Here is a 13,336-nt window from a genome sequence, read left to right as displayed (position 1 = left end):
ATTAACATAGGTGCGCCATCTTTTGGAAGCTGAGCTTGAAACATTGCGTAACAGCTGGTATAAACGTTTGTCCTTCAGTCTCTGCGTGTCATGTCCATGCAAGAAGACTTGTGTACAACACGGCATACCAGGATGTGTAGGTCATTCATGTCTTCATCTGCTACCACTCAGTGATTGCCTAGTCCAGAAGGTGAGAAAAATGGCCGACAGATTTACTTTACTGCTCTATAGGCACACGTGACCAAGGAAATGTTTACTTCTTTGGATAACACCAAATAAACCTGATCGTATTTCGCCCTTTCTATTGTCTCCCCTCCTTTTATGTGTTCATTGAGTTTTATAGTATTTTCCATATAGGATTGTTGATGGAAGTTGTATTAGGAAGTTAAGTACGTTTCGCTCACAACGCCGGTAACAATGTAACAGTTTTTTCTGAAAAAAGAAATAAACAAATTACTCCAACATTGAGGACTTTGATGGATGGTTTGTCTTAACAATGGAGAAAAATAAGAAGTAATTGAAGTAAATAAGAAGTTGAGTTTAACTTTTCTTTACTTAATAATTCGATACAGTTTAATCTGATATCCGTTAAAAGTATTGAGGATACATATTTCATTTAAATATTACGAAAAATATTTCGTAACTTGTTTAAAGTCTGTACGTTCCTTAAGTAACCCCGTACTAATGTTACTGTATGGGCACAAATTACCATTTTTTACAGATGAAAAAATGAAAACACAAAGTTCTTCTTTCTAAATATTCCTTTTTTCCAATTTCTGCAGACAATCCAGTGTGAATACAGAATTGTAAAAACAGACTTCATTCGAACATTTTTCCCATTTTCCTCGTTGAACGGTAAGTTAATATATCTTATTATATTATATTAATATATTATTAAAGTAGTAAAATTTGGAAATTAAAACATTGTAAATACCGCTGGTATCGAAGCATGAATTTTAATATCAACTTCACAACTTGCCAATGAATCACCGGGGGAGAGGTTATAAACAAAGCGTTTCTTTATTTCGATTTCTTAAATTTTTTATTGTTAAATAGAAAACTATACAATGAGTTATCTATTTTCAGCCTACCGCTGGTTATAAACCCCCCTCAGAGTTATTGTTGTACCACCGACTAACTTCTTTTGACTACAAGAAAGTTTATGACTCAACAACAAAGCATACACAAAAAAAATTCATAATGTAAAAACTTGTGCACATCAAGAAGGAAGCAAATAATATCTCTGTCTGCATTGTTTCTAGAACAATAGTTTCTTTTGACTATAAATATGGCACGTTGTTGCATTAACCACATGCAATATGAAGATTTGTAGCAAAAACATCGCTTAATCGCACAACAGTAATCATGTATTAAAATACTTACTTTTAAGAATACACCAGAGGAAAATTATTCGTTTTTTGCAATTCCTAAAATTTCAAAATGTCAACAACGATTAGCCAGTTTTTGATGGTGTGAACACCCATTCTGATGTGAGATTAGCCAGTTTTCGATGTGGTGAACACCCATTCTGATGTGACTTTTTATGAGGAAATTTCACGAGAAAAATTGGACTTTCTCCATCGACTGATTGAAAGAAATACTCTGAAGATAGGAGTATGGAGGGAAAAACGCATAAAGAGAGAAACTGGTTTGAGAGCATATTTGTTGTTGTTCAATTTATATATATATATTTCATGTCGGTATTTTATACATGCATTATTTTTTTACCATTTCCAGTAAATTAGTTTGAATTTGGTTGAATATATATTTCTCCTTCATTATGGAGAAGACAATTGTCACAAAGCGTTCACTTCGGTAGCGTTATTTTCTTGCGCTCAGTACAATGACGGGGAACGGTGGCATCCAGTGTAAAAATATTTTCGTGGCTATTCAGTGAAGTTAATCGCTTTACTGTATTGGATGCACCCATTGCGTTGAAACTGAAACATTTTTGCCAACATGCTTTGCAGTCAGTTCTCTTGGCTTAAAAACAAACGTATTGCAATTTGGTTTATTGATATAAGACATAGAATGTCAAAAGACGGTTGTAAACTGCCCACTAGACAATCATATTGCGTATACACTCTGATCCAAGAAATTGTATTGACTGTACATTTTATATTTTTAATCACTATTTTAAAGACAGCTACTGTTGAACTGTTTCAACAGACATCTGTTAGTGTCAATGCTGGAAATCGATCACTTCGGTAGGGTTTGCTAAGTAGAACTTAAACTTACAAACTATTTCTTTAAATAAATTTAAAGTACGTTTTTGTGAAACTGCTTCCTCAAAACAAAGAGTTTCACTTGAAATAAAATCGTGATCTGGTAATTATTTTAAAAAACTGAAATATATTTTACGTTATTTGAAGTATTAGAACAGTGGTTAGAAATCCAGCATATAGTTATTGAACTGACGTTGTAACGTTTCGAAACGGCTTGAATGGGCAATGAAAGGAACTTGTAATAAATGTACAACGTTTCGACAACGTAATTTAATCATCAGGTACCGTAAGTTTGTTGAAACGATGCACATCTGTAGTAAAATTTATTTCGCAACACATTCAAGACATTTCAAAAATTTATTTTCTAATAATGGTGTTTGTTTGTTTGTTTGATTTGAATGTCACGCAAAGCCACACGAGGGCTATCTGCCCTAGCCGTCCCTAATTTAGCAGTAAAAGACTAGAGGGAAGGCAGCTAGTCATCACCATCCACTGTCGACTCTTGGGCTCCTCTTTTACAAACGAACAGTGGAATTGACCGTCACATTATAACACACCCATAGGCTGAAAGGGCGAGCATGTTTGGTGCGACGAGGATTCGAACCCGCGGCCCTCAGATTACGATTCCAATGCCTTATCCACCTTGCCATGCCGGGTGCGTTCTTTAGTGTCTACTGACATTGTGTTTGTAAAAATAAAAAGGTGATGGGGCGTAACAAAACTAGGAATAGAAAAAACTAGGAAAAGTATTAGAAAATCTAATACTTTTTTCTATTGGTATTTTAGGTTTCTCGATAATAAACGTATCAATCGATTCATTAAATTTGAGGGCTTATAATTCTAAAGTTTGGCGTTCGATCCTTTAGGTAAGCACTGAGCAAATAATCCGGTGTGTAATTTTTGCGTTTTCAAAGCAAACACTTTAGTAATTTAAATGCATGTATGTTCGCGCATTTGTAGTTAATCACAAGGCTACACAATAGACTATCTCTGCTGTGTCCACCACTAGAAACTGGGTTTTGATACTGGAGGGCAAATATTTTAAATTATTTGTGTCATATTATAACAAATCACACAGTATTATATCACTCTCCTCAAAGTTCAAGGTTAGTATATCTTTTTTACTAATCTATGTAGTAGCAAGAGCGATCAGTATAGATTAATTTAAATAATTCATTGGATTATAGCCTAGCGCGTTAAGGCGTGCACTTTGTAATCTGAGGGTCGCGGGTTCGCGCCCGAGTCGCGCCAAAACATGCTCGCCCTCCCAGCCGTGGGCGTATAATACGGTCAATCCCACTTTTCGTTGGTAAAGAGTAGCCCAAGAGTTGGCGGTGGGTGGTGATGACTAGCTGCCTTCCCTCTAGTCTTACACTTCTAAATTAGGGACGGCTAGCACAGATAGCCCTCGAGTAGCTTTGTGCGAAATTCCAAAACAAACAAACATTGGATTATATATAGTTATTTAACATTTTAAAGAAAACTTATTTAAATATGGCCACTCGCTAATACAGCGGTGTGTCTACGGACTTACAACGCTACAATCAGGGGTTCGATTCCCCTCGGTCGGCTCAGCAGATAGCCCGCTGTGGCTTTGCTATAAGAAAACACACACGTTTATTTAAATAAAACACAAATGGGAATTTTTGCATTAAAAACATTGATATAAACACCTACTTTAAATTAATTTTAAACTGCTCACTTAATTCAATCTTTCTATTTTATTTCAGACTGCGGAGCCTCAAGCTACGCTGACCTCCGCCATCTTCCTTTTAAGAATGAAGTGACGAAGTATCGTTGGGATTGTGACACCTATTATCAGAAAGAACATGACTGTATTAAAGTTGTCTCGAGTCTTCTCAATGATGTTAACTTGGGAAAAGACTGGCTTGCTTTAGCAAAGCGACTAGGTAGGAACAAAATTGTTTACAACCGAAGGAACACTCAGGAGAGTCCGTATCTCTTGCCATCCATTGTTGGTCATATTCGGCTCTCATAAAAAATATGTAAATGTGTCCGTATGTCCGTGGCTATCAATGGCCACGGATTATGTTTGGCAGGACAATGAGGAACAATATCCTTGATATGTCCACAAAATTTCATAAAAATTTGATCATTTTTGATTGAGTTATTGAGCAAAAGTAAAGTGAAAAATCTTAACAGATATGGATTTCTTTTAATATTAGAAACTGTAAAAGCTTCTGTATGTTTTTACACAAAAACTGTCGGTGACTTATTAGAGTCAATAAGCTGTTAAACAAAGTAGGTTAAAGAAAGAAAAAACGTTTATTATTATTATTAAAAAAAAAAAACAGTACAACGTTTAGGCCAAACGTGAATCTTATGCAACATAGGCTTAGCCTGATTTAATGATTTGCGTGCTGCGCTGTGGATCAGATCACCTGCAGCTCGCGTTTCTTTACCGCTAAGAATAAAAAAAATCATTTTGTACATTGGTAGCGCAGTAACATAATAAAAGTGACTCAAATCTCGCTATTCGGTCTCATAAGATTTTGTTGTGAGCGTTATTGACCAGGCTATCATTTCAAAATCAATATCCACCTGGTGTAGATAACCCTCAAGTAGCTCTGCACGAAATTCAGCAAAGTGAACGCAACCCTATTTAATATTGTCAAAACTATGTTTTACTTTTTGGCGTTATAATATATACAAAACACCTGGGAATAGCAACCATTGCTTTTATTTAGTCACTGACATACTAATAACTGAAGCAATATGTGACGACAAGAATATTAACCTTGATCTATTTAAAGTACGCTGTCTTATTGGTGTCACAGGTTGTTGTTAGAAACAGCTAATCAAGTCATACAAGTCGTTGTGAGAAACAACTAACCAAGCCACAGAAGTCGTTGTGAGAAACAGCTAACCAAGCCACAGAAGTCGTTGTAAGAAACAACTAACCAAGCCACACAATTCGTCGTGAGAAACAACTAACTGAATCACTTAAGTCGTTGTGAGAAACAACTAACCAAGCCACAGAAGTCGTTGTGAGAAACAACTAACTGAATCACACAAGTCGTCGTGAGAAACAGCTAAGCAAGCCACAGAAGTCGTTGTAAGAAACAACTAACCAAGCCACACAATTCGTCGTGAGAAACAACTAACTGAATCACTTAAGTCGTTGTGAGAAACAGCTAATCAAGCCATACAAGTCGTTGTGAGAAACAGCTAACCAAGCCACAGAAGTCGTTGTAAGAAACAACTAACCAAGCCACAGAAGTCGTTGTGAGAAACAACTAACTGAATCACACAAGTCGTCGTGAGAAACAGCTAACCAAGCCACAGAAGTCGTTGTAAGAAACAACCAACCAAGCCACACAATTGTCGTGAGAAACAACTAACTGAATCACATAAGTCGTTGTGAGAAACAGCTAAGCAAGCCATACAAGTCGTTGTGAGAAACAGCTAACCAAGCCACAGAAGTCGTTGTAAGAAACAACTAACCAAGCCACACAATTCGTCGTGAGAAACAACTAACTGAATCACTTAAGTCGTTGTGAGAAACAACTAACCAAGCCACAGAAGTCGTTGTGAGAAACAACTAACTGAATCACACAAGTCGTCGTGAGAAACAGCTAACCAAGCCACAGAAGTCGTTGTAAGAAACAACTAACCAAGCCACACAATTCGTCGTGAGAAACAACTAACTGAATCACATAAGTCGTTGTGAGAAACAGCTAAGCAAGCCATACAAGTCGTTGTGAGAAACAGCTAACCAAGCCACAGAAGTCGTTGTAAGAAACAACTAACCAAGCCACAATACTTCGTCGTGAGAAACAACTAACTGAATCACTTAAGTCGTTGTGAGAAACAACTAACCAAGCCACAGAAGTCGTTGTGAGAAACAACTAACTGAATCACAATCGTCGTGAGAAACAGCTAACCAAGCCACAGAAGTCGTTGTAAGAAACAACTAACCAAGCCACACAATTCGTCGTGAGAAACAACTAACTGAATCACTTAAGTCGTTGTGAGAAACAGCTAACCAAGCCACACAAGTCGTTGTGAGAAACAGCTAATCAAGCCATACAAGTCGTTGTGAGAAACAGCTAACCAAGCCACAGAAGTCGTTGTAAGAAACAACTAACCAAGCCACAGAAGTCGTTGAGAAACAACTAACTGAATCACACAAGTCGTCGTGAGAAACAGCTAACCAAGCCACAGAAGTCGTTGTAAGAAACAACTAACCAAGCCACACACCTGTCGTGAGAAACAACTAACTGAATCACATAAGTCGTTGTGAGAAACAGCTAAGCAAGCCATACAAGTCGTTGTGAGAAACAGCTAACCAAGCCACAGAAGTCGTTGTAAGAAACAACTAACCAAGCCACACAATTCGTCGTGAGAAACAACTAACTGAATCACATAAGTCGTTGTGAGAAACAGCTAACTGAATCACTTAAGTTGTTGTGAGAAACAGCTAACCAAGCCACACAAGTCGTCGTGAGAAACAACTTGAGTCATTTTGAGGCCTACCTTTCCTGAGTATCTTACACTTTTCTATTTTCACAAGTTGTGAAATCAGTTACGTAAATTGGTATGTAATTGTGGATATGGAGCACATGCGAAATAACCGTCTTTCATTGGACTAGAAAAGTTAGAAAGTTAAAAATGCCGTTTAAACCAATGAAACTAATTAAAAGATCTTTTTAAAAGTAACCTATTACTGATCAAACACTCGCCTCTCTTCCGTATCTTGTTACATCGTGAGTTACTAACATAAAATTTAAGAGAGGAGAAACTGTATAGAAAACAATGTTGTGATGAGCAAGGATACACAGCAACAAAAGGAGGGTATTCTGGAGCTGTCTGACCAATAGATGCCCAGAGAAAGGTTCTTAAACGATGCCCTAAGGGTAACATACAAGTGAAACGAAGTGACATAAGAGTAACCGCAACATGGAGCAGGAGGTGAAGACTGCATTCTAAAACATTGAGCAGTGAAATGAAATGAAAAATAAACCGAAATATAAGCAGCAGTAGGGTATGACAACAACGAGAACATGGGCAGTAGGGTACAAGGAACATACGATTAGGGAGAAGGATACCGACGAGCAGTAGGGCATGGATAAATGATGATTACGGGCAGTAGGTAAGCCGGACAACCCAGAATGGATGAGCAGCAGTAAGGCACAGACAATCGAGAATTCACGGGCAGTAGGGCAAGACAACGAGAACATGGGCAGTAGGGTGATGAATAATGAAACGGGCGCATGAGCAGTCACATAAGGCGACGAGCAGTAGGATTAAACGAGAAATCCATGAGCAAAGCAGGGCTATGACAACGAGAACGATGCAAGCAGCAGGGCCGATCAACTACAAAATGACGCAGTAGCAGGCGATGATCAAGAAATAATTTAACAGGCAAAGCAGGTAAGCGCCGACAACGGAATTAAACCAGCTGGAATGACAACGCGATGGAGTGAGGTACATAAATGAAACGTACAGCAGTAAGGGACACGATCAACGAGAACATGAGTAGCAGGGCAATGACAACGAGAATCATGAGCAGAGTAGCAGGGCATGCAGTGACAACGAAGAAAATACGAGCAGCAGGGCGGCTGAGCAACGAGAACATGTAGCAGGAGCAGATGACAACCAGAACATACGAGCAGCAGGCGACGCCGCAAAAACATGAGCAGCAGGGCATATCAACCAGAATATGAGTAGACAATCAAACATGAGCAGTAGGCAATGATCAACGAGAACACGAGTAGTAGGGCAGGACAATCAAAATCATAGTAGGGCAATGAAAAACAAGGATAAAGAACATGAGAATAGTAGGGCATGAGGAACGATGAGAACATGAGCAGTAGGGCAATGACAACGCGAACACGATCAGTAGGGTAGGACAATGGAAAAACACGATTGGGCAGGATGTAAACAAACCAAAAAATATGAGTCTTTGAGGATGCAATGATGAACATTAGATGTGAGAACAACTGAACATGAGTAGTGTGGGTAAGGAACAATCCGAATACGAGTAGTAGCAGGGCAGACAATCCAGAATATGAGTAGCAGGGCAAGGACAACCAGAATATGAGTAGTATGCAAGGGCATGAACCAAGCCATGAGCAGTAGAAATGACAACCGCATAGAAGTGTAAGGACAATCAACGAAATGATGAGTAGCAGGGATAGGACAATCCGAATATGAGCAGTAGGGTAGGATCAACTCAAAACATATGAGTAGTATAAACAAGGATTAATCGAATATGAGCAGTAGGTGCTGACAATCAAAAATCGCTGAGTAGTAGGATAAGGACAACCAAAAATATGAGTAGTAGGACAAGGACAACAAAATATGAGAGCATTAGAACAGAGGATAATCCGAATATGAGCAGTAGGGCAAGACAACCAAAAATATGAGCAGTAGGGTAGGATCAACCGCAAAAATGAGTGAGTAGGGAAGAACAACCAGAATATGAGTAGTAGGGTAAGGACAACTCCAAATATGAGTAGTAGGGTAAGGACAACCAAAAAATACAGAGTAGTAGGGTAAGGACAATCAAAATAGAGAGCATTAGAACAAGGATAATCCGAATACGAGCAGTAGGGTAAGGAACAACCCGAAAGTATGAGCAGTAGGACACATCAACCAAAAATATGAGTAGTAGAATAAGGATAATCCTGAATATGAGTAGTAGGGTAAGGACAACAAAATATGAGCAGTAGGACAAGGCAAACAATCACGCATGAGCAGTAGAGATAAGGACAAACCAAAATTAGCATGAGTAGTAAGGAGAAAGGAACAACAGAAGAATATGAGTAGTGGGGCAACGATCAATCCAAAATGTGAGTAGCAGGATACGAACAACCAAAAACATGAGTAGTAGGTATGACAACAAAAAATATGAGTAGTAGGGTACATCAACCAAAATATGAGTAGTAGATGTTACATCAACTCAAAATATGAGTAGTAGGGCAGGAACAACCAGAATCATGAGTAGTAGGGCAAATGACAAATCAAAAATATGAGAGTGCAGGAAGGTTATCAAAATCAACCAAAATATGAGTAGTAGGATAAGGACAATCAAAACATGAGTAGTAGGGTAACAACAAAAAAAAACATGAGTAATAGAATAAGGATAACTGAAATACGAGCAGTAGGAGGGTAAGGACAACCAAAACATGAGTAAAGTAGTGTAAGGTAATGACCAAAAACATGAGTAGTAGCAGGATACACAACCAAAATATGAGTAGCAGTAGGATAAGGACAACCAAAATATGAGTAGTAGTAAGGATAACAACCAGAACTATGAGTAGTAGGGCAAGGACAATTCAAAAAATATGAGCAGTAGGATAGGACAACCAAAATATGAGTAGTAGGGTGAGAACAATCAGAATATGAGTAGTAGGGTAAGGACAATCAGAATATGAGTAGTAGGATAAGGACAATCAAAATATGAGTAGTAGGTAAGGACAATCAGAATATGAGTAGTAGGGTAAGGACAATCAAAAATATGAGTAGTAGGGTAAGGACAATCAAAATATGAGTAGTAGGGTAAGGACAATCAAAATATGAGTAGTAGGGTGAGGACAATCAGAATATGAGTAGTAGGGTAAGGATAACTAAAATATGATAGAATGCCAGAAAGTGAAGAATAGTAGAGTGAACTTTGATCAAAACGAATATAGATGGCGCTAGGATTTGTTTTATTTATGTAATGTCTTCACAAGTATAATAAATGCTATCTTCGCTAGTGGTCCCTAATTTTTAACTAACAACTTCTCGAACAACTTTAACCATATATCGTGATTTAACCGTTATTCTTACAACACATTCACAGTCATAAAGGCCGGAGCACGTTTTTATCGGCAACGAGAAGCGAACATTGGACTCTCAAATAAACAGTCTGGTATGTTAACTCATTGGCTATGTGTTTCGAGAATGTACTTGATAGGTAACATGTTTCAGTTTTTACTGTCAAAAATGATTGAAAATCGGGTTTTGATACCCATGGTGGACAGAGAAGGTATAACGTTAACAACAAAGAAACAAACAGTGAAAGGGTTAAAAGAGATTTAGAAATTCACAACTCTTTTTCCTTGCTAGATGGGCAATTTTCATATAAAAATATATTCCATATTTTGCAATTTCCATGTGTGTGTGTGTTTTCTTATAGCAAAGCCACATCGGACTATTTACTGAGTCTACTGAGGGGGATTGAACCCCCTGATTTTAGCCTCATAAATCCGTAGACTTACTGCTGTACTAGAGGTAGAACTTGCAATTTCCCTGTAGAAGTTTCTTATTTTGCAAATATTCGTATTTAATAATCTCCATATAAAAATGTTTCATATTTTGCAATTTCCGTATAAAAGTTTCTTATTTTGCAATCTTTATATTTTACCATCTCCATCTAAAAGTATATTCCATATTTTGCAATTTCAATAAAGAAGTGTTTCTTATTTTGTGATATTCGTATTTTACAATCTCCATATAAAAATATATTCCATATTTTGCAATCTCCTTATAAAAGGTGTTTTTTATTTTGTAATATTCGTATAAAAGTATATTTCATTTTCTTAAATTTCCGTATACAAATGTACGTTTCGCCTTTTATGTTATTCTTGAGAAATTCATCTTTGTTAACGTTTTAATGCAACAAAACGTTTATTGTGAAGATTCGTAATGTATCAGTTGATATTCAGGTTACAGCGAACGAATAACCATGAAGTTCCAAGACGAAGTTAACCCAAGTCAGGCCATGATTGAAGATTGGTTAAAAAATAATGGCAGAACCCGCTACTGCGTGGAGCTACTGATGTATTATTTAAGTCAGATGGGGAGAGAAGACATATGCGAGAAAATTCAGGCGAATCTAGGTAATAACATGCATTTAACAAATAATTTGTTTCTAGAAAATTGAAAAGTAAATGCGAGAATATAATAATATATTTATTTTATTATATGATTTTACATTAACTGTAACCTTAATTGTGTTACAACAGTGGATTGACACTAAGGTCATGCTCTTACGTTTTTTGTGTGGAAGAAAAGATAATTTACTATTTTAATAACTCTGAAACTTCAGCTTTCAAGGTACCCGGCCTGGCAAGGTGGGTTAAGGCACTCGACTCGTAATATGATGGTCGCGGGTTCGAATCCACGTAACACCAACAAGCTCATCCTTTCTTTTAGCCGTGGGGGCGTTATAATGTGATGGTCAATCCCACTATTCGTTGGTAAAAGAGTAGCCCAAGAATTGGCGGTGGGTGGTGATGACTACCTGCCTTCCCTCTAGTCTTACACTACTAAATTAAGAACGGCTAGCGCATATAGCCCTTGAGTAGCTTTGCGCGAATTTCAAGCCAAAATAGAATATCAGTTTTCAAAATCTTGTAGCAGTACTCAAACAGTGTTTATTGTCATTGTTTTTCTCTCTCAATATGTAGTGTTATACAGTAAAATGATTACTTCTCAATGAAATAGATTGGTTGGGGTAGTCCAATTCTGTGTTCGTCAGGCATAACATAACTTGTTTTGAGGGTATGTTAAAGACATCGTGATCGCAACCATATAGCAAACATTACGGAACTAAAGAGTAGGATAACAGATACCATCGCCACCATAACTTTTGTCAGGTTGCAGCGAACGTGGACTGAACTGGAATATCGGCTGATGTTATGAGAGCCATTAGTGGTGCACACTTATAAGTCTACTGACATGTCAGTGAGAACTGTTTGAGTTGCGCTACAAGATTTTGAAACTGCATGATTGTATTTCCCTAGTTATTAAAGTTTAAAATAATACAGACAGTTTTGGACCACAATGTAATTGATTACAAAACAACAAGGAGATCATTTTAATCCTTGTTATAATCAATTATAATCTAATCTAAAAATCCAAGCCAGTATTAAAGGAAAAGGACCGCAATATCGTATGTTAGTTGTTATCCATGTTAAATTATCAATTACAATATGAAATTATAATATAATCATAATTAGAATCAATAAAAACAGTTATAGTAGAACGTAGTAAGGAATAAAACATACACAATGTACCCTGTAATGGTAATGACCCACTACAAGTTTTCTGTAAAGATGTTGTTTGCCAGCATTTTCAACTTATAGAAACAGCAAGTGTCTTCTTCCCAGCAACAGAAAAAGGACACTTGATACGTCCCATATATTCCTCTAACTGTAATTTCTTAGTGAACTAGTTAAACATGTATCCTTTGAAAACATTTTTTTATCATATCGTGAAGTTTTTCACATATAACTCGGACAACATGTGATTTTCTAGTCCAAATGACTACAAGATTCAATTCAATATTTTACATCATCAACTCTGATGAAAAAATACATTAAAAATATTCTTTCTACATCAATAATCCGCATTTTAAATACATTTAACACGTTTTGTTTAAGGTCAAGGACAAGCAGAAAGTGAAGAGTGGTGGAGTTCACCAGCAACTGGTTTGATCAAGAGGGTTAGATTGGAAAGAACAAGTGAAACTTTACATAACAATCTTTTAATAATGTAGATTGTTTGTTTTTTTGTATCAGAGCCAGAGATCCCTTGTCCGTCTGTGTTCATTAGTTACCAGTGGGATGCCCAAGAGTTAGTACTTGAACTTCGAAGGAGGTTGGAGCTTGCTGGCTACCCGTGTTGGATGGACGTTGGCCAGCTTTGAGGTGGAGATTCTCTTTATGGGAAGATTTATGAAGTTAGCATTAGTGGAGCAAAGGTCGATTTGAATAAGTTGTTCCTTACCCTAAATACACAGTTATTATTCAAAATGTATTCGAATTTAAAGTAAATTATTTTTTTCCTTAAACAGTGGATGAAGATCTAAATAGGTCGCGCTTATGAAATGTGTATAATTATTTAAACTGTTAATTAAGACTGAAAGTTTCAAGTTGGCAGATTATTTAGATAACAATGTTATTTCAATGAAAGCCCATAAATCAGCTGTAGAACATCATATAGTGTCACAAGTGGGGATACCTCAGGGCTCAGTCTTAGGACCTTTCTCTTTTGATCTGCATGAATGACATAAATGAAGGAATGATCAATCAATTACTAAAAGCTGCAGATGATGTCGAGGTCTTGTGTGTTGCTGGCTGTGAAGAGGATGCTGCTGA

The 13,336-nt window shown here is 37.1% G+C and overlaps 1 protein-coding gene across 1 annotated transcript in view; it reads left to right on the top strand.

Annotated features, from left to right (window-relative positions):
* The window catches only part of LOC143233601 (uncharacterized), a 42,549-nt gene extending 29,636 nt beyond the window's left edge, over positions 1–12,913 (top strand). Inside the window, exons 5-9 of the mRNA XM_076469983.1 lie at positions 11–190; positions 783–855; positions 3,956–4,135; positions 10,901–11,074; positions 12,758–12,913. Coding sequence (XP_076326098.1) covers positions 11–190; positions 783–855; positions 3,956–4,135; positions 10,901–11,074; positions 12,758–12,885 — 735 coding nt within the window. The 3' untranslated portion in view covers positions 12,886–12,913. The remainder of the gene's footprint in view (positions 1–10; positions 191–782; positions 856–3,955; positions 4,136–10,900; positions 11,075–12,757) is intronic.
* The last annotated feature ends 423 nt before the right edge of the window (positions 12,914–13,336 follow it).

The sequence above is a fragment of the Tachypleus tridentatus genome, chromosome 1, assembly GCF_004210375.1.
Source record: "Tachypleus tridentatus isolate NWPU-2018 chromosome 1, ASM421037v1, whole genome shotgun sequence".
NCBI lineage: Eukaryota > Metazoa > Arthropoda > Merostomata > Xiphosura > Limulidae > Tachypleus > Tachypleus tridentatus.
This window is presented reverse-complemented; position numbering and strand designations above follow the sequence as displayed.